Here is a 26,799-nt window from a genome sequence, read left to right on the forward strand (position 1 = left end):
ACATGACTCATTGTCTTGATATATTCCCCATTATTTTTCAAAATTTCTGAATTTGTCGTTAAAAAAATGATGACGGAATAATTTGTATAACAGAACAACCATTCAAGTTTTTTCATACATATAATGAAAAGATGTAATGCAATAAAAAATCCTTAAAACTTAAAATTAAGGACTGGACATAAAAAATGACGAAAAACGGCTTCGAATTATGTTTTCATTTTTTTATTGTAAAGATTTCTGTAGAATTAGACAGGAATAGGTGCTGCCTGTGGAGCGTCCTTGGCGGCCTTGACCTCCGAGGATGGCGCTTGAGGGATGACTTCCTCCTTAGGCTCAACAACGCTGACGTTGTCGGGCAGGGGCTTCTTGGGTCCAATCTTGCCATTTGGATCCCATGGGAGCATGATCTTGACCTTGATACCAAGGACACCCTGTCTGAGGAGTACGTGACGCGTTGCTGTGTCGACGTAGTCAGCTGTTGGCTCACCGGAGTGAATCATGAGACCATCCACAAATTTCATGCTCTTTGCTCTCTGTCCACGGAGCTTTCCACTCACGACGACTTCGCAACCTTTAGCTCCTGATTCCATGATGAATCGGAGTACTCCATAGCATGCCCTGTAAATCGATAAACAGATTATTATTTATTAAACAAAGTAAAATAAAAAAAAAGAAAATAATGAAATGGAAAATTTAAAGTAAAATTAGTTTTTGTTCTAATAATTGGGGTTTGCATTTTTTTTTATTGCTGGATGTGAAAATTGAATGAAAAATATAATATAATTAAATAAAATGATAAGATATTCCTTATAAAATAAAATATTGTATCATTTTATTTAATTAAGAAACTGTCTTGGGAAATATGTATGACATTATTGGGTTCAGGGAACATCTCGAGACTTTTTCTTCATTTTTTATCTTCATCACTGGTTACATAGGTAATTAGATGAATAAATAAATAGGTAATATTGCTGACAAGAATTAGCTTTCATCATTAACGTAGATGGTTTCATGAATATGGATGAGTCTAACGAGTTTGAGAACAATCTTGAAATGCTTTTTCTTCATTTCTTCTCAAATCACTAGTTATCTAATTGATTAGATGAGTCAGGAGGAAAATCACTGAGAAAGGAGACTGTGTCTATTTATTCAGATGCTTTTGGAAATTTCCATGAAATCTAATTAAAATAAATGTCAAGAATTTTTTTCCTAATCCCTTGGGTTTTTTTTCGGAATTTCTTTCAAACATTTTTTCTGGTATTGGAATTTCAATAATGAGTTGTTCAAATGATGGTCAATGACTCTCAAAAATCATAAAAGAAATGAGAAAAAGAATTCCAGTTTTTTTCATATTTTCACAAGTTTGATTTTTTAGGGTAAATTGACTTTTTTGGTTTATCATTGGAGAAAAATGCATAAATGAATACAATTTTTACCTCCTGACAGCCAAACCCCCAATCAATTTGTATCTGAGGGACTCTGCCTGTGCAATAGCGCAGAGACCACGGGTGGCAACCTTCTCAGCGTACAACTCAACAGTCTGATCCTTGAAGTTGAAACGCTTCTGAACGACAGACGTCAATTCACGAATTCTGCGTCCCTTCTCCCCGAGTACACTCTGTGTGTGAGTGGCCAAGAGAATGATTTCGGTACGTGTTGGGGTGACACGTACCTCAACACCAGAGTAACCATCCTCGGCGAGTTCACGAGTCAGGAACTCGTTGAGCTCGGCCTTGAAGACTCCGTCTCCTACGAACTGAAATGCATTTCATTGATTCGCTGGGCCTGAATAATTTACATTTTTTAAGAAGAAAAAATCTGGTGGCGAGATAAATGCTGTCTTTTTCAAATTTCAATAACTCATTAAATTTTTTATGAAATGGGTAATTTTACTTCTTTAAAAAAAGAATAGATTTTTCCGTGAATTGTCTCCAAAAATTCTCTTCAAAAAATCCTTTGACATTTTATGCTCAAAGTCACTCAATTCCAAAGGTATAACTAACAGAATTTATAATTAATATCCATTCGTAAAGAATTGAATTTTTCTAATGGATGAAATTATTTCGTTCAAATGTGACAATTAAAAGAAATTGGGAGTTCGCAAAATTTGTTGCATTAACATAACCTAGAATGTCAGACAACCAAACAAATCACTGACTCAAACACTGGCGACTGCTAAAAAAATTGAATAAAAAGGTAGACTCCAGGAACTGCAGTTTCCGCACAAAATTCACTACTTAACAATGAGTTATGTAGTTTTCTATATTCGAGGGTGTTTTAGAACACGTTTGCGAGGCACTAGACAGCCGCCAGTAATCCACGTCATCCTGAGTAGAACATGAAAATAAACTCGCGGTTTTTCGGAAATATTGAGAACAAATGTCCACAGATTCTTCTCGGTACAATATTTTTGCAATCTGTTGGATGATATTTTTATAAAATTGACAAACCTTCCGCTTCTTTGAGATTGATCGTGCAGCCATGTTTGCCTGAGACGGGGGAAAGGTGGAAGGAGGGATAGTTCCAGATATTCACAAAAGGGGGGGTATGGTAATCAGTGGGGAAGACGAACTCCTGATTTATCGACGTTATTCTAAGTAATTTGACAATTTTTATTTTTTCGACCAAACCTAAAATTATTGAATTAATATTATTCCTCAAACCTATTATTCTTCTTATAATGTTTTCTTTTACTGAAAAATGCAACAGCAAAACTTCATTTTTTTAATTAAAAAATATCTCATTCAGAGAAATTGAGTGGGAGAGGGAGAGAATTCATATTCAACTGTTAATCCTTAATCAATGATTTATTATCCTTATATATAGTACATAATTTCATTAAACCTACTGGAATATCCAGAGGTCAGTGACCTCAACATGTCTCCCAACCTTCAATAATAATCTTCACTCCTGACATAATAAACCACAGCGATTACTCCCACCGTGATGAATACGTCCGCAAGACCATCAATTCCTTTCTCTCAACCCTCCATTCAAGAATGGAGGATAGCGTTGTATGACGCAAAAACACCCGCAGCAACATCCACAGTGCGAGACTTCAAGGAGAGCTGCAAAAATACCAGGAATCCATGAACAAACCCCAATTGAATAGAGAATACTTCCTTCATTTCCTTAATCAACGATGTTTAGAGAAATGATCAAGAGACTTCCCTATTTTATAATGCCTTCATCAATGAATAAGTTTCTTCCACCAAAAGTTGAATATTGTGCTGAATCCCAAAAAATTGTGAGACGAAAACAATAATCCCCGAATTATCGCGAAACCTCGACCATCAATCAATCCTGATCATTAATCCTCCCTCATTGACTACTCATCCTCCCGAAAATCTACTCACCGTAACATCAGGATTCCCCGGTTGAATTTTCAGTTCATTAAGCACCCAAACATTATTCGTAAGTTTCAGAGACTGATAAAGCATATCCTGGCCCTCGACGTTCCTCTTAGCAATGGTAAAAACATTATTCTGCTGCATCTTCTGCACGACCTGATCAGCAGTGAGCATGATTCCATTGAGGGTGTACTGGACCTCATTCTGGGCAGGTATATCCTTCCACGTGGACAAGAAAACCCTCTTATCAAGCTGTCCATCCTCAGCGAAATAAACATGCATGGGAACAACGCAAGCAAAATAGAAGACATCAATATTATTCTTGATAGCCACTTGGAGATTGTTCAGGGGTTCCATCCTCTGAACCGCCCCAGCAGTGGAGAGCACCACAGACACCTCGATGCTGGCGCCAGGACCGAGAGGTCCAGGCACAGCGAGAGGAGCAGCTGGAGTCAGACCAAAGCTGTTTTTATTCAACTGAATGGCAAAACCCCCCATGCTCTGCATCGCTTTATTGGTAAAGGTCATGTCCATAGTGATCTGTCCATTCTTCCTGTTGAAGGTCCCCCAGATGTCGAAGCCCTTTCCCTTCTCGGCTGGTAGCCAGTTGACCTTGGGTGCCACGTAGGGAGCTGGCCCCTGATTAAACCCGAATATGTCCCCAAGGAGTCCGGTGGTGGTTTGCGAGACAGCAGGAGCCGCAGTGTCCCCTCCCCCTAGAATGCTGTCAAGCCCACCGCCGAGAAGATCCAGACCCATGCCAGTGGGCGCTGCAGGGGCAGCAGCCACTGCTGAAGGCCCCCCAATATCCATGCTCAACAAATCCCCTATCAACGAATCCTGGGCTGGGATGACCTGGGCCTGTGGAGCGCTCGTCCTCTGCGCGTCCTCATTGGAATTCGTCCTGGCTGGAAGGGACTTCCTCGCCCCTGCTGACCTCCCCTCGACAAAGGCTGTCGGTGGCTTGTGGTACACCGAGGCCAGACTCGAAATATGACAGATCAACTCGTCGAGGAGAGTCGGTTCCAAGAGGTCTGTCTCCTCTGAGATCAAGGGCTTCTCAGCGAGGACCACTTCCTTGGCAGCTGCCGGGTCTGTACTCAATAATCTCCAATAGATGAACCCTCGGTCCCTCAGATCAGGGTTATCGGAGTCCTGGGTGGCCAGACTGAGCACCTGCTGCACCAGCTCCTGAGTGTCTGTGGGTCGTTTCAGGAACAGTTTGACGATTGCTGTGAGAAGTTGCAACTGCACCTGAGTGTTCTCGTCGTGGAAACCCTCGAGGAAGCTCTCGAGGAGCTCGTCGGCATTGTCAATTCTCTCCGCGTACTCCCCGATGATCCAGATCATGGAGGCTCGGGCCTCTGGCTCGTCCAGGGTGTCCAAATTCTCGCACAAGGTGGAGATTATGCTCTCGTACTTGTTGGGGTACTTACGGAAGATGTCTTTGATCACCACGATTGCCTCCTGGACGACGTAGTTGACCTTTGTCTGGATCAGGTCGAGGAGGGTCGAGACACAACGCTCGGCCGAGGGCTCCACCTTGATGGCGCATCTGCCAATCGCTCTGACTGCTTTTCTCACGAAGTCCACGTCGACTTCTGTTGCGTATTCTTTCAACTCGGAGAGCACCTGCGCTATGTTCGCCTGGGAGGCGAGACGGATCATTATGTCGAGCTTCTCTAGTTTCACGTAGATTGGGTCGTTGTACTTGACGAAGAAGACTTTCATCTCGTGCTTGAGGATGTCCGGACGCTTCTGGACGATCAGGTTTATGTTGCGGAGCGCCACGTACTGGACTTCAGGTTCAGAACTGAGGAGGGTCACTAAGGGTGGCGCCAGCTTCTTCGTGAGGGTACCCACGAAGTCGGATTCTGATTGCAGCATCTCCATCAGTTTCATTAGGACCTTGACTGCGGAGAGGACGACTGCTGCGTTGGCGTGGGCCAGGCGGGGGGTTATTCGCTCGCAGATGCTCTGCGCCTCGCGGTCGTCTTTTGGGGAGTAGTTGGCGAGGGAGTCCAGGATGAAGACCTGACCCCACTCGGTGCACTCGTTCAGGGCGGTAAGCAACTTGTTTATGGTTTGGGCGTTCATCTCTACGAGGGGCTGACCACTTGGGGACGACTCGTTTATCTCGGAGAGGGCTGCCACCGCGTTCGCGACGACCTGGGGAGATCGGGGGATTAATCGGGCTTGCGGGACGAGTCTAATAGATGATGTGCATGGAAACAGTTTAAGGGAAATCCTATTGGGATTCTGGGGAGATTTTTAAAAATTAGCGAAATCGATCGAAATTTCTATTGGATTTCTATTGAAGAGATTCGCAAGTTCTATTCTATTGAATCTCTGTTTGAATTCAATCTGAATTCTAGTGAAATTTCATTAAAAACAAATTTTGCTCGAATTTCTATCGATTTTTCAATAGATTAAAAAAAATTCAGTGAAAGATGGTAACCACTGGATAGCCATGTGTGTAAAACCGACCTCCGGCGTTTGTTCACTTTTTCTCCAATTTCAATACCATGAATTTCTACTCAGAATTAGAAATCAAATAACTTTTTGAATAGATATGATTTTTTTTCAACTTTTAGTTTTTTTCCATAACAAATCCTTGGCCATTAATGTTTCCGAAAGAAAAAACCGTTGAAAAATTACCATAGGATTACTGTCAGACAATAGATCCTTGAGCTGATCTAAGAATCCCTGATCCTCAACCAGTCCTGCATTGATATCATAAAGTTTAGCAACACAAACAGCTGCTGTTTTCCTCACGTAGGGATCCTCATCCCTCAGACACTTCCTCAACGGTTCACACAGGTACTCTGTGATCTTGTCGACTCTGATGCAGCCCATGGTGCGCACTGCCAGCGCACGAATCAGGGGATTTGGATCCTCGCAGTCCTACGCAACAAAAACGTGCAAGCCAGGGATTCAAGTCTACTCACGATAATCACTAACTATTTCATGTTCGACCCACTCTTTTTTTTGCAATTTAATTTTTTCTTTTTTTGTGTAACGAGATAGAAAGATTTATGGTACCTTTGTCATCGGAGATGTCGCTAGCTCCTTTTTAGCGTGTCAGAACGAAAAAGTTGAAATTGGTCACCGTTCACCATTTTTTTGTTCTTCATTATTATTAGGTTTATTGGAGGAATGAACGATCGTGACGCAAATCGTTCATTTTTCAAAGAGCACGAGTTTTTCGTTTTTATTCAAAATTTCGTTCTGGTTTATTTTTAAGACATGTAAGTTTAGTACTTTGTTATTGCTGTTCATTTGATTTTTAGAGTCGAACGTGCAGATGAAATTATTCAGGGATAATTCTGCAGTGAAGCGAAAGATTCATCACATCGAATTAAATTTAAATAATTTTTTTTTCATGACGAATCCACTGAATTCATTTTTCATGGTTTCTGCACTTCAGTGCAGAATTATTTCTAGAGAATAAAGAATGAGGTAATCAGGTGAAATATTTGGATATTATCGAACATCGAGAAACAACGAAAATAAAATTTTTGGAAACGCAAAAATTGTTGTTGAAAAATAAGAGATATAAATCTGTTAAATTTTTCAAGTGGAAATATTTTTTCTCTAGTTTTAAATTGTTCTGCGTGCATTGGCATTAGCGCATACAGGCACCGGTTTATTACAATGCAATAGACACATAAATATCGATAAACGTTCAATAAAGTATTCCTGAATCCAACGCACATGCTAATTTAACAATTGAAATTCGATTGAAGAATGAAAAATCGAAATGATGAATTTTATTTCATGGATTTTGATAAGGAAAATATCATCATGCATCTGAGAGAATATTTACACCGGTGCTGAGGTCAATGGATCATCAGTCAACACAAAAATTGAGACAGAAATATCAACACTTAATTTATAGAACTATTAGTATTTTTTTTAGTATCGCCCCGGAGTTTCAATGATCCTGGAATTTGGAGTGACAAATTAATGAGGAAAATGTGTTTATCATTCGAGAAATGGCTTGTGATAATGTCCACCAAATTCCAGTCTCGTGCCCTTTGAAAAATAAGCGATTCGCCTCTCGATACGTTTTCTTTTGATAATTATCAGACATTCAGTCATTGTACAACGAACAGCCCTGTGCAAATATTCATTTGCAAAGCACAGTTCGTGATGAACGAGGCAAAACTGTAAAGTCGCGGTACTGCAGAGGAAAAGCCAATTCATTGAAATTCCCATTCTTCTCTAAATGCCAATAATAATTCCAAAAATAGTAATTTAAATTTTTTCAATTTTTTCTTGCACTGTTTTGTGTTAAAAAAAAAAATTATTCCTCGAATTGATTGAAATGTCTCTCCACCATCAATTTGGAATGATAAATAATCAATGAATATTCCACTCCCTCTGTGAATAACCAACCAAAATCAACACCGAGTGATGAACGAACCTTAAGCACAATTAAACATCTCAATTGTGTAAAACATTAATGAAATACCGAGTGACTCTGCAGCTTGCCTCGAGCTCAAATAAAATTACACTGGTGTCGTTAAGTATGTACAAATATAGCAGAGGTGCACTTTATAAAATTAATGATAAATTATTAATTTATGGTGTTTTCAGAAGATCAACAAAACTGCGTTACCTTGACGAACGTGTTGACTGCCATGATGGCCATGTCGGGCTGGCTCTTGGCGTAGTTCATCAGGTAAAGGTAGACGAGTTTCTTCAGCTCGAGATTGTCCGTCTGCATACAGTTGACGACGTCTGGGAAGAGAGCTGAGACGTCCTTGCCGACGGTCATCGATGCAATGACCTGATGGAGACGTTAAAGTGAGTGATCAATGAATTTGTTTAATTCAACTTGATGAACTACTTGGGGAAGGGTGATTTTTACCTTCTTCACTGCTTCCTTCTTCTTCTCTTTCTTGTCATTGTTGAGTTCTGACTTCAATTCAAAGATCTCACCCTTCTTGGTGGTGGTGAAGTACTTTGAATCCGACATTTTCGATACTGAGAACATAAAAAATGACAGATCTAATGAGGAAACTAATACATAATGAACGAGAAATTAAGAGAGCCTGGAATAATTTGTATTAAAATCTTATGTTACTTAGGAATAAAATAAGGTTTATTTGCTTCTAAAGAGCATTTATTTGGAATGAATGAACTATTTTATTTATTTTGCGCTTCTATGTAAAATGAAACATGTGAATATAAAAATTTATTGACCCCCAACAGAAATGTTACGGAAATTCATAGAAATTAAATTTCAAAATGAAGTTTATTTCACATAATGCGCCTTGAATTCTGCAATTTCTCTTGAAATATCTCTAGAACCGTTGGATTCATCAACTAATGTCAGATGTTTTTCAATTTTTCACCGCATTTGCTCCCATAAACTGAATCTAAACCCAAAAAAATCAGTTTCAAATTCCTGTTTTTATTTCATTCCAAACGGTTATACCCTCGGATCTGAATATCGAATGGCTCTAATCAACATGTATAGCTAACCAGGGATGGATCAATGTTCCCCACAGTTCCTCCGACCGACCGCCCCCTGGAACCCACCCCCTGGCCGCAGAAATCCTCGCCAAAATCATCTCCCACCCCTTTTCCATCGCGAGACCCCCGGGAAATGCCGCATAAAATAATCTAAATCGTCAATTCACCGAAATATCTTCCGGAAGAGTAACGTACACGCAAGAGGAATGGAGTATGAGCTCAGGAAAAATGCGAAAACCCGACGAAAAGGTGAGAAAAACTCGGATTTTTATCTCAAAACGTCGAATCAAGTCCATTGTTAGGGGATAATTGTCGAATAAAGGTGGGACTCACCTCAATTGTTGACGAATAACTGTCAAATTGTAAGAAATTGCTGCCGACTTGACAGCATACACGACACGGATCGTGCCCGAAACGCCCCTGAGGTGCAGACTGAAGTCAGTCACTCATCCGTTAAAATCCGTGCAACATCTCTCAGACGATAAATTCGATGGAATTCCTGTCTAACCGACGGTGGCAGGATTTCCCCGGGGCTTTCGGTTGGCATTTGATCACTCGAAAATTGATCAATGAATTAATTTAAATGACAAAACAAAAAAACTTGGAAAATTTGAGGCGACACATTTCTGAAGAATATATTCCAATAGAATAAGTTGCACAGGAAAATGAAAAGTTTAATTGACATTTAATTTTCTAGCGAAGTCGCCAGGTTTCTATGAAATTTTACTATTAAATTTATTATTAAATTATAAAATTTCGTGATGCGTTTCCTCCAAGGATTCTGCGCCTTTTTTTTATGAAAAATTTTAATAAAAATATTTTATAGAAACAGTCAATAGATTCCGAGTTTATTCAACTGATTTTTCAATTGGAAATGAAAAAAATTCGTTGAACGTTACTGAAGAGCCGAAATCTATAATTTTTCGTCAACGAAATTTTTCCGCTCGTGCGGCTTAAACAGGGGAATCGTCTTGTCTCATTCCACTTTACTGTTTATCATCGCGGAATTAACCAACTCTCCATTGTATTTATTTGTCTTCCCATTTTTCGCTATTAACAAAGGTATAAATACACGAGTTTATATTTCACGAGCTCATCCGACTCCACCGGAGAGCAGTAGATTTAACTGGGACAGATGAGTTTAAAATAGGGAGAGTTTGACCTAGGGAAATGGGCTGAAGTGATAATACAATTTCCAAAAATTCGGAGATCACGACTGCAGACGAACCCCAACAGAAAAATTCAACGGATCGACTCTTCAGATTTCCCGCGAGATGAAGATAACTCTTTTCATGAGGAGTTTTCTCCTTTTCAAAGGAGAGGAAGAAAGCGAGAAAATAGTGTATTACGATACACGTGAAAAAAAGTAGTTGTTGACGAGTGTGAGAGCTAGACGCCGAGCCGAAGGCGCACTGATAGTCTAGGGGAGGGTGGGGTAAAATGGACACTTTAGACTTTTTTAAAATTATTCATAACTCAGAAATAAATTTATCAATTGAGCTCAGTTCAGGCTCATCACAAAGGGAAACAATTGTTCTTTGCATTGAAAAAAAAATCTATTAAATTTTATAAACATTTATCAACATTTCAACCCCTTATTAACATTAAAAAAAAAGTCAAGTGTCCGTTTTACCCCAACCTCCCCTATTCATTAATAGTTAACGAATCTCGTTTCAAATGAATAAATCAATCTTTTTTCGCTTGAATCATAAAAAATAGGAAATGCTGGGGCTGATGTTTTTTTCCCGTCGTCTCCTCAATTTTTCCACCACTTCGAAACGGGGGGACGGGGATATTTATTCATTTAAAGTATTCCACAACAACATTTTCTCATAGAAAGCGCTGGTATCTGCCAATTTTTTTCCCACGTTTCAGCCGAAAATTCCTGAAATACAATATTTCGCTCTCCACTTCAGACATTCCCGTTCATTTTCCCCTGATTTATTTCACCGGCATCTCGGCTCATCTTCAATTCAATCCATCCATAAACTTCGATTGTGTATACACTATAATCTAAAATCTAAAATAGTTAATACTCCTGAGATTTCGATACAGCAGTGGGAGTATTTAAATTTGGATGGGAGCGACGACCGAACGTAATGTTTCCGAGATTCGGCATTAAGCCGTTGTCGAGAAGGAATAAAGAGCACTCATTGGAGCCTGATAATCAAAATTACTAATGTTTCAAGCACGCTCAGGGCCAGCCGGTCTCATGACAATGGTCAGTGCGTCACATTACGGTTTAAAAAAGCAAAGTTAAACTTGCTCACGGGCTGTAGCGGGCGAGTCGCACGCGAGCCAGTGGAAACACTCGAAACGTATGCAGACGTCACTATCCTTTTGGCTGCAAAGCCGTTCGGGCCACCAAAACCACTTTGCTCTTCAGTCTGTATTGCACAGTAGAAATATCCGCACGATATCAGCCTCCGAATCAGTGGTTTCCCTTCAAATAACCATCTTCATCAGTGAAACATATCCATTGGGACTTTCTCTTTTTCTGTGGAAATTAGTGGTTCATGAAGCCGTTGTAAAGAGCTTTTCGTTATGAAGTGGTACGTGATTGCGATTTTTTTATTTCTTCTGGGTTTGATGCTTGTACGTTTCAAAAAAATATAGCGGGTTTGAGGATTATATTTTCTCCTCTCGTAATTCGCGAAAAAAATGGTTTTTCATAAAAAATTCAGTAGCGAAGCGGTAAACCGGGTTAAGTCGATTTTGACTATTGGCCAGTTTTCTACTAATATCTCGAAATCTAAAAGAGATAGAGTATTTTTTGTCATGACCTTTTTTGTAGAGCTAATCTCGGGTTATAAAAAAGGTCATGAGAAAAATTTGGCTATCTGTCTTAGATTCCGAGATATTAATAAACAATTGCTCAAAATTGAAAATCGACTTAACGCGGTTTACCGCTTCGCTACTGAATTACATCTCACGTATGAAAAAATTTAAATAAAAGAACCTAGTGAATTCGCTAGACAATTGTATTGGATATTTATTGAATTTTCCACTAGTTTTTGGCCGATTCTAAAAAGTCGATCTAATTCGATTTTTCTATAGAATTCCTCGGCTCAAATTTTCCAAGTTTTTTTGTTTGATTTCCTTGATGAAAAGAAAAGAAAAATAGAATGGAAAAACTTGGAATATTTAAGCCGAGGGAATTGATAGAGAATATTTCTGTAGAATAAGTTCTATTGAAAAATTGAATTGTATTATTTTTACAGAATATTTTCTCTAAAAAATCCAATAGAAATGTCTAGCGCATTCGCTAGGGTTTTCCATTAAATTTTTTCGCGCGTGAATTCCCCAAATTTGCTGCAGTTCTCTGAATCCTAGATTGAAAATATATTTTAAATCCATGAAATTGATTCAGTTCATGTATGAAATATATTCCTTATACATTTTTCCACGAAATATCCATTTTCCGGCCCGAAATGCAATTAAATTCCAGTTCCCAATCAAATACTGAATGTAAAATCACGGCTATAACTCGAATCTGCAACCCTCCTCACCGTAATAAACCACTTGGCTCTCGGACTGGCCATTAACCGTTATGTCCCGCCAAAACAATTCGCTCCGAACGATTGCACATGCCTTGAAAATGATGCAGCTTTCATTTCCCTAGTTTCTACATATCGTCATTAGAAAATCGCGATCATTAAGATTATTTCCTACATCTCGCGTACGTTAACAAGTCATTAGCCATTTATTTTCTCCCATCCGCACCCAGAATTCAAGAGAAATCGTTAACATCTCAAGATCAAACAACCGTCAACACTGCAGAAAATCTCATATTATATTACAAGAAAGATAGAATAAAGATACGAGCCCCATCTAATTTTACACCCAGACCTCTCCGTTGTATTCTGATAAAAAAAAATACCCCGAGATTTTCCTGTTTGTTGACTCAGAACAGACTATAATAACAACATTGAAGACCAGTTTTTTGCTGGAAAAAATTAGTAATTAAATTCGCAATCGAACTGAATGGCAGTGACAACGTTCCGGCCAGAAAAATATCGCGTGACGGAGAGCATTTTCGCAGTGCACATTATTTTTAGCAGGAAATTCGTATCATCAATCATCAGATGCACGATGTTATGCGCTGGATTGATTTTTTTATATAAATAAACTCCATATAAATAACTTACCCTTTACATTTTACCTCATCTCGTTTGATAACTGCAGTCTCAAAGGAGTTGATGCGAATTTCTCAGTGAAATGACTCCCACGGAATGAATTTAGTGGAACAGTCCACACGGAAACGATTATATTTTGAGGAATATGTTCTTGCGTATTTTTTATCTTTCTCCCTCTCAACTGCCTTTATGCTATCGTCTCTTTCTCGTCGTTCTCTGATCTTCTCTCACTTTTTGCAGGCGGTTTACTATTTTTTCCGGCCTAAACCCTTCTAATTTACATTTACATTTCCACTGAGAAAAAAATATAATTTTGCCAATCATATTTGTTTCGGACAACCAAATGCCCAAAAATTCCCATACGAAAACTCGCTTTAAATTCTTGTCGGAAGAATATTTGATTGGCAGAATTATATTTTTGTCTCAGTGTAAGATTTTTATTCAACGTAACTATTTGTACAATGTGTGTTTACAACGTCTATTTACATTTTCATTTGTCGCAGCCTCAGCCCGCAGGCTTTTACATACACATATATATGTGAAGTTTATGGTCGATCTCTATCATGGACTTGTGTGATTTAAAGCTAAGGCTATGATCTAGGGAAAAGCATAATAACAGGGTTTTATTTTCCCTTTTTTAATATCAGTAGCGAAGCGGTAAACCGGGTTAAGTCGTTTTTTACTATTGGCTAGTTTTTGACGAATATCTCGGAATCTAAAAGAGATAGAAAGATTTTTGTCATGACCTTTGTTGTAGAGCCAATAGAGCGTTATAAAAAAAGTCATGAGAAAAATTTTGCTATCTCTCTTAGATTCCGAGATATTCAGCAAAAACTGGCTAATAGTCAAAATCGACTTGACTCGGTTTACCGCTTCACTGCTGATATGTGAAATTGTTCTAGTTCACAGATAAAAATTTAATAGAAAAAACTACCGCGTTCTGTAATTCTAGTTCTATTGATTGAACGATTTTTATTCGTGTCCTGAACATTTACGATACGTGATCTCGTAGGGAGGAGGTACGTAAAGATGAATGCAACGTTCAACAATAGTACAATTGAAATTTGTTTCACTCCCATGCACGATAAAATTTCATGGAAAAACCTACCGATTTCCACAGAAAATTCTTGCGGATTTGTATTGAACTCTGATTGAAATATCTATTAGCTTTTGACAGAACCTATTGAAAAACGTGACATGAAACTGTCCCTTGATTGTTTATCGTTACTTTTATTATTTAAAAAAAATGAATGAAAGAAAAAATACAATGAACCACCGATTTAACTACGCGCGCGTGAAGTATTGGAAAAATAAATTCTTTTTTTTCTGAGTGTTCTGTCCTGCCGATTTCAAAAGTCCGTCGAGCCCGCCAGCCGAACTAGAGTCAAGGTCCATCTCCCCCCTAGACCCTCACGCGCTCTCTCTCGCTAGCCCACGGATCCCGCGCTCTCGGTCCCCCTCTCACGCTCTCTCTCTCTCTCCACCCAATGAATCCACTCACTTCCCCATCGATCGCGCGGCGCAGTGGGCGCGTGGGTGCCGCCATCGCACGACGACACAACTAATCGCGTGAGAGGCCCAATGAAGATGGCCGTTATAACGGGGTACAACTAGTTTTTGACGGTGTTTCGTGCGGTTCACGCGCGATCACCGCGAACCCACCATCGAATAATTACTCTTCAACCGTTGAGTAAGATCGATTCGCGTAACATTATCAACGTGAGGGGATCCTGTCATCCCAAAGTGTCACTCGACAAAGGAGCCACTGACAGGAATGATTAACGAGTGGGCTTGAAACCGTGTAAATAATACAAATCGTAAGATTCATTTGTCACTGATATCCTTAATGAATAGTGAAATAAATATTCATCCACTGAGTCACAATCGTGGCCCATTGGCGAAGGGAGGACGGACGATATGAGTGATACCGAGACCCAGTGGATACGTCTCTGAGGAGCGTACGACATTTGTTAGTAAAAATAAAATGTCATTATATTTGGATCGACCAATGCGTGGGGATGAGAAAATCGTCTTCACTTTGGTTTTTTTTTCATTTGGTTTTATCGCACCGGGGATCAGTCGTGAGTTAATTAACGCTAATTGTGGATTAATTGGCGGTGTGCAGAGGCTGTGAGGGAGGTCCGGTGATTTTTTTCCTTGACAGGACGAGGGGGTGAGGGCTGTCGGGAACTCTGGGGATTAATTTCTCGGAGTTGTGGGAATTTTTCGGGAAATTAGGGCCGAGGGAATGTCGCGGCGGTGTGGGGGTGTCGTTGAGCCTCCAGTCGGGTTGAGCTACAACCCTCCCCCTCCCTCTGTAACTCGACTGCACCCTTTGGCCACACGCAATCATGGCTGCCTAAAATGGACCGAGCTATTCCGTTTTTTAACTTCATTTTTTAACCGATTTTTCGACTCATTGATTGAGGGAATATGTTTGGGGGCTCGATTGGGGATTGGGAGGACTGGGGGGTGTGTTCAGGGGATGGGGGGTATTGATTGGGTTATCATTGTCGGGAGGATCACCCGGTTAAGTGCAGGAGAGGAAGGTTTATTTCTGTTCAACCCCTAGTTATGTACACCTGGGCAACTGTCATGGCAGCACTGGTGCAGGGGTGATTGAGTAATTTCAGGGGGGGCTTTCTCTGTTGTCAGGCATCCGAATCATCCTGGGAAATTGGTGCTGAGGAATGTAGGTGACGAGAGCACTGATCATAATAACAACATTACAATGACGAGCGAGGATTTACTGCAGCCGGGACATGTGGTCAAGGAGAGGTGGAAAGTTGTGAGTTTATGGTTTTGGGTTGGGGAGTCAATTTCGGGGACAATATTGTCAACCTGACGCTTCTACTGAGAAATTCTGGGGATTCTGTTTTGCTCCGGTTATTTTTTTTTAGTGAACTCTTTTGAAAATTATGCAACGGCCTCCTGGGTTTTTAAATAGATAGTTGTTTTGGAAAAATGTGTAGATAGTGGTTTCTCTGGATAAGTTATTCTGCTGGGATTTATCTTATGTTGGAATTTTAGGGTATTTTGCAAAGTTCTTTCTGTTGGATTTTAGTTGGTAAATTTAGGCCCGAGAATTTGTGGGGAAAGATCAAAATCTATTGACTTTTCTATTAGATATCTCTTGACAAAATGACACGGTGGAGTTGCATAATCTCCTATAGCCATGACGCAAATAACTAATGGAATTTTTAGAAAACTGCAAGAGGTTTTTTAGAGTTTCATGGAAATTCAGTAGAATTTCTTACAGAAAGCGTTAGGTTTCTTACTGAATTTCTGGGATTTTATCAATGCCCGAGAAATACGTGATACGTCATTTTCCAAAGGCAAGACTCATGAAGATAATTACAAGGTTTGACGATACTGGATGCACTTCGTCTTGTTTCACATAATGAAAATTATCTTTATCGATTAATTTGGGAAATTTTCAGGACAACGCATTTTATTCATCATCAAACTAACTCTTTTTTTTAATTTTTGATATGAAGATGAGGAAAATTGGCGGTGGTGGGTTCGGAGAGATTTACGAGGGCCTGGACTTGCTGACCAAAGAGCAAGTAGCCCTCAAAGTCGAGTCAGCGAGGCAGCCAAAGCAAGTCCTCAAGATGGAAGTTGCCGTCCTCAAAAAACTTCAGGGTAATTGAACACTTCATTAGTAGCAAACCATTATCATTAAAGTTGACTCATGCCCCCGTTCATTGACTGCCATTAAATCACCGTTAAAAATTTCACGAATAGCATGGGATATTGTTACCCTCGACAAATAAAAATTCCCATTTTCGGTAAAAAAGTAAAAGTATAACAGCAACTCATCATTTTCCCAGATAATTTTATAAAATTATCCCACACAATAACAAAATGGAAAAAAAATTTGCATTTTAACTTCACAACTAAATATCATTATTGACAAAATATGAGAAGATCAACATCATATTTTCGTAGTATAAAAAATCGTTAACATTCTCAAAATTATTTGCTTGAAGTTGCCTTAGGGCCAATTAAATTTTCAATACATTCATTTTTTCCCTCACAATGGAAAAACCCATTAAAAATTAATATACGAATAAATTAGTTTTTCATTTGAATGTCGCTTCGTGATTTTCCATTATGATATTTTACGATGATGATCATTTGCGCTGTAATTTTTATCAAATCCAGGAAGTAAAGATTTTTATGCCCCCAATTCCCCCAAACCATGCAATCACCTAATGAGCCAAAATCCCCAGGTAAAGATCACGTCTGCCGCTTCATAGGCTGTGGCCGCAACGACAGATTCAATTACGTAGTAATGCAACTGCAGGGTAAAAACCTGGCGGAGCTCCGACGAGCCCAGCCTCGTGGTGCATTCTCCCTCTCCACAACTCTCCGCCTCGGTCTTCAAATCCTAAAAGCAATAGAAAGTATACACCAAGTGGGCTTCCTCCACAGGGACATAAAACCCTCGAACTTTTCAATCGGTCGTCACCCCTACAACTGTCGTGTAGTCTACATGCTCGACTTCGGTCTAGCTCGTCAATTCACCACTGGCACCGGTGAGGTGCGTCCAGCCCGTGCAGCAGCTGGTTTTCGTGGTACCGTTCGTTACGCCTCGGTGAATGCCCACAGAAACAAGGAGATGGGAAGGCACGACGACCTCTGGTCGCTGTTCTACATGCTCGTGGAGTTTGTCAACGGTCAGTTGCCCTGGAGGAAAATAAAGGACAAAGAGCAAGTGGGAATTCTCAAGGAGAAGTACGACCACCGATTGTTGCTCAAGCACCTGCCCTCGGACCTCCGCCTCTTCCTGGAGCACATTCAGAACCTGCAGTACGCTGACAAACCAGACTACGCGATGCTGGCAGGTCTCTTCGAGCGCTGCATGAAGCGTCGAGGAGTTAAACTGAACGATCCCTACGACTGGGAGAGGACGTCAGTGGCGAACGAGGGACTGCCAACAACGAGATCATTGCCCACTGTGACAGCTCCACCAGCATTGACAACAGCCACAACCATCAACCAGCCCCCAACAACACCAAACGTCGACACCAATAATCAGGAGAACGTGGAGCCTGACAACAGGAAGGAAACGAAAATGGACATCGAGAGTTTGTGCAGACTACTGCTGGGGAATGATGGCTCGCCAGTGCCCTTCACCTCAGCAATAAGCAATCATGGGAGGGACAAGAACTGCAATGCCACCATTCAGATAACAGACAACACGCATCAGCAGGCTGGGCAGGTTGCTGCTACTCCACCTGTGCAGGGCTCACCGAAGAAGAGGAGGGCTGTGTCGATGGCTGTCGAGCCACAGTCGCCAGTGCCACCGGTTGAGAAGCAAGTCGATCATGAGGGGGATGCACTGATGGCATCAGCAAGATCAACTTCTGAAGTGGCAAGGTCCAAGACTGTCGCCAATGCTGCCACTCCTCTCAGGAAATCAGCGAGTGGCGCGACTTTTGCGAGGCTGAGAGTTGTTGCGCCGCAGGAGAGCAACTCTGGGGAGCCACCCAGTCCGAGGATACAGACTGAGGTCGATGCTTCGTACTGCTCGTACGATGTCACGAATACCAAGCAGGGGAATCAGAGTCCTGTTACCGAGCAGAGAGAGCCACTCAGGAGGGAGCCCAGGAGGCGAGCTGAGCAGAGGTCACAGCCTAGGGCTGGACGATCGACAGTCAGGGACTGTTCCATCACACAATTTGCGCAGATTGATGATGATAATGTGTCGGCGCTGCAGCAGGTGACCAGGGGCGGTGGGGGGCTGACTCTGGCGTCACAGTGGAAGTCGCAGTTTGATGACTCTGAGGAGACTGATAATGAGTGGAAGGGGGAGAATCTGCAGAGTCCGGAGCACAAGGGGACACCGCCTTCGATCGTTCCGCAGGTGAGAGGGGTCTGGGGATGCATGACGATCTGGATTGCATGGGGAGAAGTTTTTAGGGGTAGGACTGGGTGGAGGATTGGGGTGGACTGATTTTCGTGCTTCTGATTCTCTTGAGGGAAGTTTTGTCAGGCTTTTTCGTGTTAACATGACTGAGAGTGGGGGTGAAGGCTCATTAATTCCATCAACTTCATCAGTCATAATTTTTTTGCGTAACCCTTTAAAGAATTTTTTTTATTTAAAATTTTTTTTTATTGTAATTGTATTTTTTTTCTATATCGTAGTGCATTTTATCATTTACTTGTAAAGAAAGGAATATTTTGAAAAGAAGTAATTTTTTCTGAAATAATTTAAATGAGGCCGGTAATCCACGAATAAAAAAATTTCTGGGGTAATTTCATCGTCAAACTCGATGATTGAATGGGGAATGGGATCAGGAGGGCAAATGTGAAGGATTGAGTAGTGTTAAACTTTCTGCATTCCATCGTCTCGATAGCCGTTTCATCATCCAATATTCCTGTTTTAATCTCTAACACGATTGGGGTGAAGGCTCATTAATTCCATCAACTTCATCAGTCATCAAACGAACAAGGAATATTTAAAAAAAAATTTGTTATTAAAAGAATCATGTTTTGGTATTCTAGCCACGTCTGGCGTGTATGGGTACTCTCGCTTGACTCCTCTGTTTCAACGATGCACTGCGATTCCCTGCTGAACCTACGCTTACCCCTCCTCACTCTGCTTTGCTTACAATCACCGCTTTTACTTTACTCTATTCCTAATGCATATTACGAAAAAAAAAATGATATTTTAAGTTTAATGCCAGCTTGCATAAGAATCAACTAGAAGGCGATTGATAAATTTTATGTTATACAGTTTTTTTGAACAAAAGGAAATAATAATCTTTTGTTGCACTAATTTCTCATTGATTTATTCTGCGCAATTTATTCATTTATTCGCAATAGAAACTAGTTTATGTCAAAATCCATAGAATTTAATTTTTCTGCACAACTTTTTCTATTGAGATATTGTCTGTAGGAATTTCTCGACATGAATTTCCCAATTTTTTTCCACTCTATTTTTCTTTTCTTTCATTGTCGAAATTAAAATTTTCTGCAGAGAATATCTCAACAGAATAAGTTGTCTGGAGAAATTGAATTCTAATAATTTTTTCCATATTGAGAATTCTATTGCATTTCTGTTGAACTTCTACTGAATATTTGATGATCCACTGCTTCTCCCTGCTGTCAGTGTGAATTTTCTTTCGCTGGGTAAACAGCATAAAAAGTTTTTGAGTATGTAGTCCACAGTTGATAATGAGGCAGTAGCCACTGCCCGTTCCACCACTGGCACCCACGAAGCTAGATCCCCAGTGGGTCAGGCATTATCTATAACAGGGAATATGTCTCAGCAGGCAGCACTCAGTACGATACAGACGGTATTGTCGAGAATAAGTGAGGATTCACCGAGACCTGGGGTACCCAGGAGATGCTTGAATATCACGGGAATTGAGAAGTATCCGGATCTGCAGGGTGCACTGCCACGTGCATGGAGCGTACCGGCGCTGGCGCCACACGTACGAACTCACCTTGAAGCACCCTTGGTGTGTAATCTATTTAAATTATTTATTTGCACCTATTCAATTATTATTTGATCAATTCGAAGATATTCCAGTACTTTTACCATTTTTTTTGTTGAATTTCTTGGTAATTTATTGTGAAACATCAGAGCTTTTACTTGAACCTCATATTTACCCTGAGCACTGAATATTTTGAGATCATTTTATTATTCAAAGCTTTTTATGTTCGGAAACATTTGAAAAAAGAATGTCCGAGAAGATGGAATAATTTTAGAATTGAATGGATGAATTTACACGCAACCCCTTTTATTATGGAATGCAGCAACGTATTTTAAAAAATCCCTATAAGTTTAAACAAAAATTCTCAGGAAAGTGACATTGAAATGTCACAATTTACTTGCATTTTTAATTCGTTCATTTTCGTTCATCTCATCATATGAATTGCGATTGATTAAACTCAGGTACAACAAGCTGCCTTCGACGATCTCCTGTACGAAGTTGACGTGATGTGGAACGTAGCAATGCGGCATGACGAACCAAAGGAGAGTGCCGTGACTAGAAGAGCTAGTGTTCCAGCGGTGGCATTCACATCGTCAGGTGTTACGATGAATGGAGAGGAGGAGGAAGAGGCTGTTGCTGGACGACTTGAGATACGAGTTGTCGATCCAACCATTGGTGCTACAGTCGTCCAAACGACTGTCGACAAGGAACCTATTCATAGTATGAAACTGAGATATTTAAGAGCATTCATTTATCTTCTATTCCCAGATGTTTTTTTCGTGAATTCTCAAAGAATCCCGGCCTTCTTTATTTCTGGCATGAGTTACTATAGATAATTGCACGTGAATCTATATTTAATCGAGGTCATTGTCAAATATTTTTATTATTATAGACTCTATCCAATTTTTCATGATTTTGCAAATTTAAATTTTGAATTTTTTTTTTGTTATATCAACGCATTAGGATACAAGAAAATTGGAAAATAAATTGTTAGGTATTGTTGAGCCCCATCCGTCGATATTAATTAAAATCAAATTCGTAGTTATTTAAATTCGACTTTTTTACTCTTCTGCCATCGATCCAGCGATTGATTCATTCGTCCGTGAACTCAATTGTACTTTCTTTCCCAGAAAAATTGACAAATGGTACAACGGGGAGTCCAGCAAGCCCCAATCCCGCCCCCGAGGAGTCCTCGATATACTACGATGCAACAGAGAGTCGAGTTAACACAAGCAATACATCAATAAATAAAGCTGTGACAAATTCAACACCATTGCCGACAAATAACACAGTTCTTCGTGAATCAAAAGACAATAAAGAACGTGATACGACTGGTAGACCACACAGTGTCCACAGTAAAATACCAGTACCAGTGAAAAGTCCACGGTGCTCACTATCTGAATCCACGCCAGATCAAAATACACCGAATACTGGGAAAACTGGGACTGCCAGTGAAGTTGATAAGTCCGGGGGATCCTCCACTCAGTCCAGGGAGAAGGATTCCGGTGGGTCTGCCGCTTATTTTCTTATTTATTTCAGAATTTATTCCCCTTATTTCACCATTTCCCTACTGATTTAATTGAGGATATCCAAGTCCATTTGCCATTTTTTGTCTCACTGAAATTTTTTTTATCTTTTTCTTTTACTGATCATTTTGAAATGATTTTACTATTTAAAATTTGAAGATGTTAAATTGATTTTTGAAGCAAATATTTGCATTAATAATTCATTTCAGAATTCTGCTTTTTTACTGAAAATTTTGTACAGACAATTCTTATTTATATTTATACGAAAGTGAATTGAAAAAAGAAGTATTTTTTACAAAATGCAACACGAGTAATAGAAATATTTCGAAAAAAAATCTCAAAATTCGTAATCCAATTGATGAATTCGTCAGTTGTAGCTGTGAAAGTGACTTGGATATCCTTAAATCTTCAGCTACTTTTGACTTTCACCAATCTGAGAACACGAAATTCACCGCCTCACGCTTGAAGTAGCCCAGAATTCACAATAGGATCATCCACTCGCTCTCGTAAATGTCTAGCAAAGAAAAAATTGATAATTCACTGCTTCTTAGCGATACTAACCCATCAAGTAAATTTTAGCAATGAAGGGAAAGCCCTTATCAGTCCACACGGAGGCGCCAGCCCTGCGACGATGCGCAACATTGCCCGATGCAAGACCCAGTCCTCCATTATTAACGTCCACAAGTTCCACCGAGGATGAGAATTTAACTGGCTGTACGCCAGCCCTACGCAGACGAAGACAGAGTGAGAAATACGTGACAGACGCTAGTCAATTGAATCTGAGATTCCAGAGACCCCAGCGTCGTGCAAGACCAAATTCCGAGGTGCTACCGAGATTTTACCCTCGGGGTGTGCCCTCATATCTCCTTGATACAGGTAAAAGAAATGACGAGAGCAGTGATAATGACTCGGACAGCAGTGGAGCACCAATATCCCAGCCACCACTTCCACCTTCGTCGTTACCACCTCATGTGGCTGAGAACAATGCTAGGTATGGTCATTGTCATCCCCCCAACAATTGTGGATAATTGTATCGTTAATTATGTCATTGAGCTGCCTGTGCTAATGGTTTATTTGTGTTGCTGGCTCATTGGGAATTTTTATTTTGCTTCAGGCGCTTTTTATCGTCAGTCACTCCATTGTTGGGGTGGGACAGTCCCTTGAAATCAAATTACTTTTTTAAATAGATTGATACGTTATATTTTTCGATTTCGGGCTACGAAAATGACCATTGATAAAATAATTGAGAAATCATGTTTTAGGAATTATAACAAATTTTTTCACATTGAAAAACCCCCAAAAGTTAATATCAAGCGAAAAAAATTGAAATTAAATTAAAACGTTTCATTATTTATTTAGAAAAAGGCAAGGTTTGAAAAATGTGAGGGACTGTCCCACTAAAATATTCATATTTCAAAACAATAATAAGATTGCAGCATGACAGATGAATAAAATAGAATGAAGTGAAATATTGAATTTATCACCTGTGACTCTTTTGACTTGACTTATTTCTAGATGCAGAAGATTCAGACCAGTCCCAGAGACGGCAATCAGCAGAGAGTCGTGAGACTTACTGATGAAAATGACAAATGGTATTGGTTCACACCACAATCAGCAGAGTTCTACCACAGCCGAATAGGAATGTGATAACCTATTGGATAAAAAATTAAGTAATTAGATGATTTTTTCTAGTAACTGACTCATAGTCAAGACAGATATCTTATTTGGCTGATGCAAGTATGAATTATCATTCCCAATTGTTGGGGATAAATGGGTATAACGTACTTACCGTGCCCCTGCGGTGTGATTTTGTCGGAAAATTATACATTGCGAAGTGTTTTTATTTTAAAGTCGATTGGAGGAACGAGTGAGGGGACTCAAACGATACTTGTGCGAGATATGGCATTTTTTAATGCCCCTGCACTTATGAAAAAGTTTTACAGAAAAATCTAGCGCTTTCTCCATGAAATTCTTCTGAATTTCTCTTGGAATTCCATGAGAATTCTATTAAAAAATTAGTTTTTTGCGCCAATTCTATGAAAAATTATGCAACTCTCCTGTGCGGTTTTTAAAATCTGAGACGAATTTTCTGTTTTTTCTTGGATCTTATTATGAGAAAAATAAAATTCTTATGGAATTCCAATAGAAATTCAATAGAATTTGCAATTAGAAAAAAGCGCAAGATTTTTCTATTGAAGTTTTTTCACGCGTGTGATAACGTGAATTTACGAAAAGCTCACATCCTTTTTTGTTTATGAATATTTTAAGTAGGGGAGAGGTTGTTTTGACGTTTTATTAGTTTATTGCAGTACAATTGCAATACCGTCTCAGTCATTCTAGCTATTTTATGGATCTCTAACAAATGAGAAATAATCTGTACAAAAAAAAATTGAAAAAGAAAGAAAAAAAAATTAGTGAATTACGTATGATTCTCATTTTTAAATGCTTTATCGGATTATCGAATGATACTCGTGTTAATAATGGTATTGGAGTGACGAATACGATAGTGAATGTATGACACTTGACCTTGTCTGTGCACTGAAATCCCATCTGCAGGTGGATGACACATAACTGCAGGAGAGTTCTAAAGGACTAACCGAATTTACCAATTCCATCGTTTTATTTATCTGCAACCATAACAATAGGTTTAATAATTACTAAAAAAAAGGTGGAGAACTAGAATGGCTTTCTTGCAGTTATATTTCGCCTGCGATTATTCGATCTTAATGAGAAAATGGTAAACGAAAAATAAGACGAGGCAGTGTTTTCCTTGTTAGACTATATGAATAGAAAATAATGGGGAATTTGGGCGAGTGTGCTAGTCTCGATGGATCCAACTTATTCATTTCAACAGAATGCAACAATTTTTTTTTTTAATGAACGTTTCAACCTTAGGAAAATTCTCTAGACGTAATGAAAGAGAAAACTGATACTAAACAGCTAGAATTCCTCTAAATATAATGAGTAGCGTTTAATGCCCACGAGATAACTGTAAATGTTTTTTTATCAAAAGAGTTACTTTTGAATTTATTATTTTGTTTTTATGTATATCTTGGCGAGCATTATTGCATAGTGGCTCAACAGCTGAGAAAATTTAGGAGATAAAAACTGAAAAAATTATTAATGAAGGAAAACAATTAAAACAAAACTTATTCTAATAATCCTAGTCATTTAAGATCAGTACAATAATTGTTCTTGTGCAATTGAATAAGGAAAATACTAGCATCGTAATGCTTCGTACGAGGAAAATGATAAACCAGAGGTGAAAATTTTTATAAATATTACAAGAGCGATATTGTTTTGTCGTTTAAATCAACGTCAAGTGGTTGATTAGGTGAAACATATACCAAAAGATGATAAAAAAAGACAGAATACATTATTAGTAAGGTAGATCTGAGATCTAGCTATTACTTTTTAATTAATTTTAGATGTCTCGACGACAAGGGCATCACGAGAACTAGGGGGAAAAATGATAAAAGAAGAAGAATGATTAATCAATTTTGTCGCGCACATCTCTTGCAATCGTTAGCTAATCAAAATCTAGTCAAAAAAAAAAATGTACCCGCACGTTAATCACATCGCAACTAATTTTTAAGTTTAATTCATAATATGATTGTCATAACGTAGAATGCCTGGTGTTTTTCATTGCCTGCCCTCACTTGCAGTGCAAACTAAATTCAATTAGTCTTCATACTGTGCCATTGAATCATAACTTATTGATAAACAGTCCGCTGATTGATATGTGGAATCGATATATTAATTTATCGCTTATTTATTAATTTTACTGTATATTTTCATTTTTTACCAGCGAGCAGAAACATAACAATTCATGTTCAAAATTTTCCGTCATGATAGTGCAGTTTTCTCACTGATAATTAATTATTTGTGGATTTATGGAAATTACTGGGAGTTGTTCGTGAAATATTTGAGTGCGAGAGGTGTCAAAAGCAAAGAAGCAAGCTACGAATCCATACGAAAGGCCAAATTAACGATATTTATTATTATCCGTACATTATTACCAATAATTAGGAATTAAACAGTATTTTTATGGAAGACAATGGGAATTACTTTGTAATTATTCGCTTCCTCTAAAGAATACTTAATACGTGCAATTTAGAGTTACTTTGAGTTTTAAAAAATGATTTTTTTTATTTAATGAATAAACAAATACTCGGTATTAAATTTTACAGTAAATTGCACTGTAGAATTAGTTTGACTGAGTGCCAGACAAATTAAATTGGCATACCGAAGTGAATGAAATCATTGATAACATCATAACGTCGAGAGAAATGTTGCATTCCGTTGACTATAAACCGCCCAAAATAAGCCACAAATTTCAAATGAAACGAATGAAAATAAATCAACACAAATAAAACAGTGAGAAATCGTCATTTAGGTTCCTGTACATATTATCATTATGTACCACGATCGAATCAATATTAATTATCACCAGAATGATTAATCATTGGTCAATAATGGATATGAGGGAGAAAATAATTGTATCTTTTCTTCGCTTTGTGATTTACATTATATGAATTTAACGAATGAAAAAAAAACCAACTATGTTATTACATGTGAAATTATAATCAAACGTTTGAATTCTCTTTGATCCGGTGATCAATATGAGAGAGTGTAAAATTCGTAATGATAAATGAAATAAGGAACCACACGTGAAACATTGTAATTATTGAGTCTGCAAATAAAGTGAACAGATTACTATTGTCTATGAATTGATGACTATGTGACAAATAATTTGATTAATTGATTATTATTATTAATGAATTATTGTTAATAATTAATTATAATAATAATATTTCTACACTTTTTCTTTCGAGACATTTTCTATTTTTTCAAGTTT

At 38.9% G+C, this 26,799-nt stretch overlaps 3 protein-coding genes across 10 annotated transcripts; 1 reads left to right on the forward strand and 2 right to left on the reverse strand.

Moving 5' to 3' along the window:
• Window positions 1–200: 200 nt before the first annotated feature.
• LOC107045307 (40S ribosomal protein S3) lies at window positions 201–2,529 on the reverse strand. Its single transcript, XM_015267522.1, has 3 exons — window positions 2,451–2,529; window positions 1,437–1,756; window positions 201–618 (listed from the first exon to the last, which is right to left on the reverse strand). The coding sequence occupies exons 1-3, from the start codon at window positions 2,481–2,483 to the stop codon at window positions 246–248; spliced, it is 726 nt and encodes a 241-aa protein (XP_015123008.1). The 5' UTR covers window positions 2,484–2,529; the 3' UTR covers window positions 201–245.
• Window positions 2,530–2,788: 259 nt separating this feature from the next.
• LOC107045343 (AP-1 complex subunit beta-1) lies at window positions 2,789–9,250 on the reverse strand. Of its 2 annotated transcripts, XM_015267598.1 has the most exons (7): window positions 9,165–9,250; window positions 8,224–8,339; window positions 7,972–8,142; window positions 6,393–6,419; window positions 6,009–6,254; window positions 3,357–5,519; window positions 2,789–3,068 (listed from the first exon to the last, which is right to left on the reverse strand). In XM_015267598.1, exons 2-7 carry the CDS (start codon window positions 8,329–8,331, stop codon window positions 2,994–2,996), a joined length of 2,790 nt encoding a protein of 929 aa, XP_015123084.1. In that variant the 5' UTR covers window positions 8,332–8,339; window positions 9,165–9,250; the 3' UTR covers window positions 2,789–2,993. The 2 variants fall into 2 exon arrangements, with proteins under 2 accessions (XP_015123084.1, XP_015123085.1); XM_015267599.1 differs by lacking the exon at window positions 6,393–6,419.
• Window positions 8,998–26,671, forward strand: LOC107045341 (tau-tubulin kinase homolog Asator). 7 transcript variants are annotated; one of them, XM_015267593.1, is made up of 9 exons: window positions 8,998–9,080; window positions 15,623–15,755; window positions 16,465–16,612; window positions 17,203–18,839; window positions 20,140–20,439; window positions 20,877–21,135; window positions 21,546–21,920; window positions 22,521–22,932; window positions 23,457–26,671. In XM_015267593.1, exons 2-9 carry the CDS (start codon window positions 15,699–15,701, stop codon window positions 23,506–23,508), a joined length of 3,240 nt encoding a protein of 1,079 aa, XP_015123079.1. In that variant the 5' UTR covers window positions 8,998–9,080; window positions 15,623–15,698; the 3' UTR covers window positions 23,509–26,671. The 7 variants fall into 7 exon arrangements, with proteins under 7 accessions (XP_015123079.1, XP_015123077.1, XP_015123081.1 ...); XM_015267591.1 differs by lacking the exon at window positions 8,998–9,080 and adding an exon at window positions 14,545–14,784; XM_015267595.1 differs by lacking the exon at window positions 8,998–9,080 and adding an exon at window positions 14,545–14,784 and having other exon boundaries at window positions 23,463–26,671.
• The last annotated feature ends 128 nt before the right edge of the window (window positions 26,672–26,799 follow it).

The sequence above is a fragment of the Diachasma alloeum genome, unplaced genomic scaffold, assembly GCF_001412515.2.
Source record: "Diachasma alloeum isolate Michigan unplaced genomic scaffold, Dall2.0 Dall_scaffold_00914, whole genome shotgun sequence".
Classification (NCBI taxonomy): domain Eukaryota; kingdom Metazoa; phylum Arthropoda; class Insecta; order Hymenoptera; family Braconidae; genus Diachasma; species Diachasma alloeum.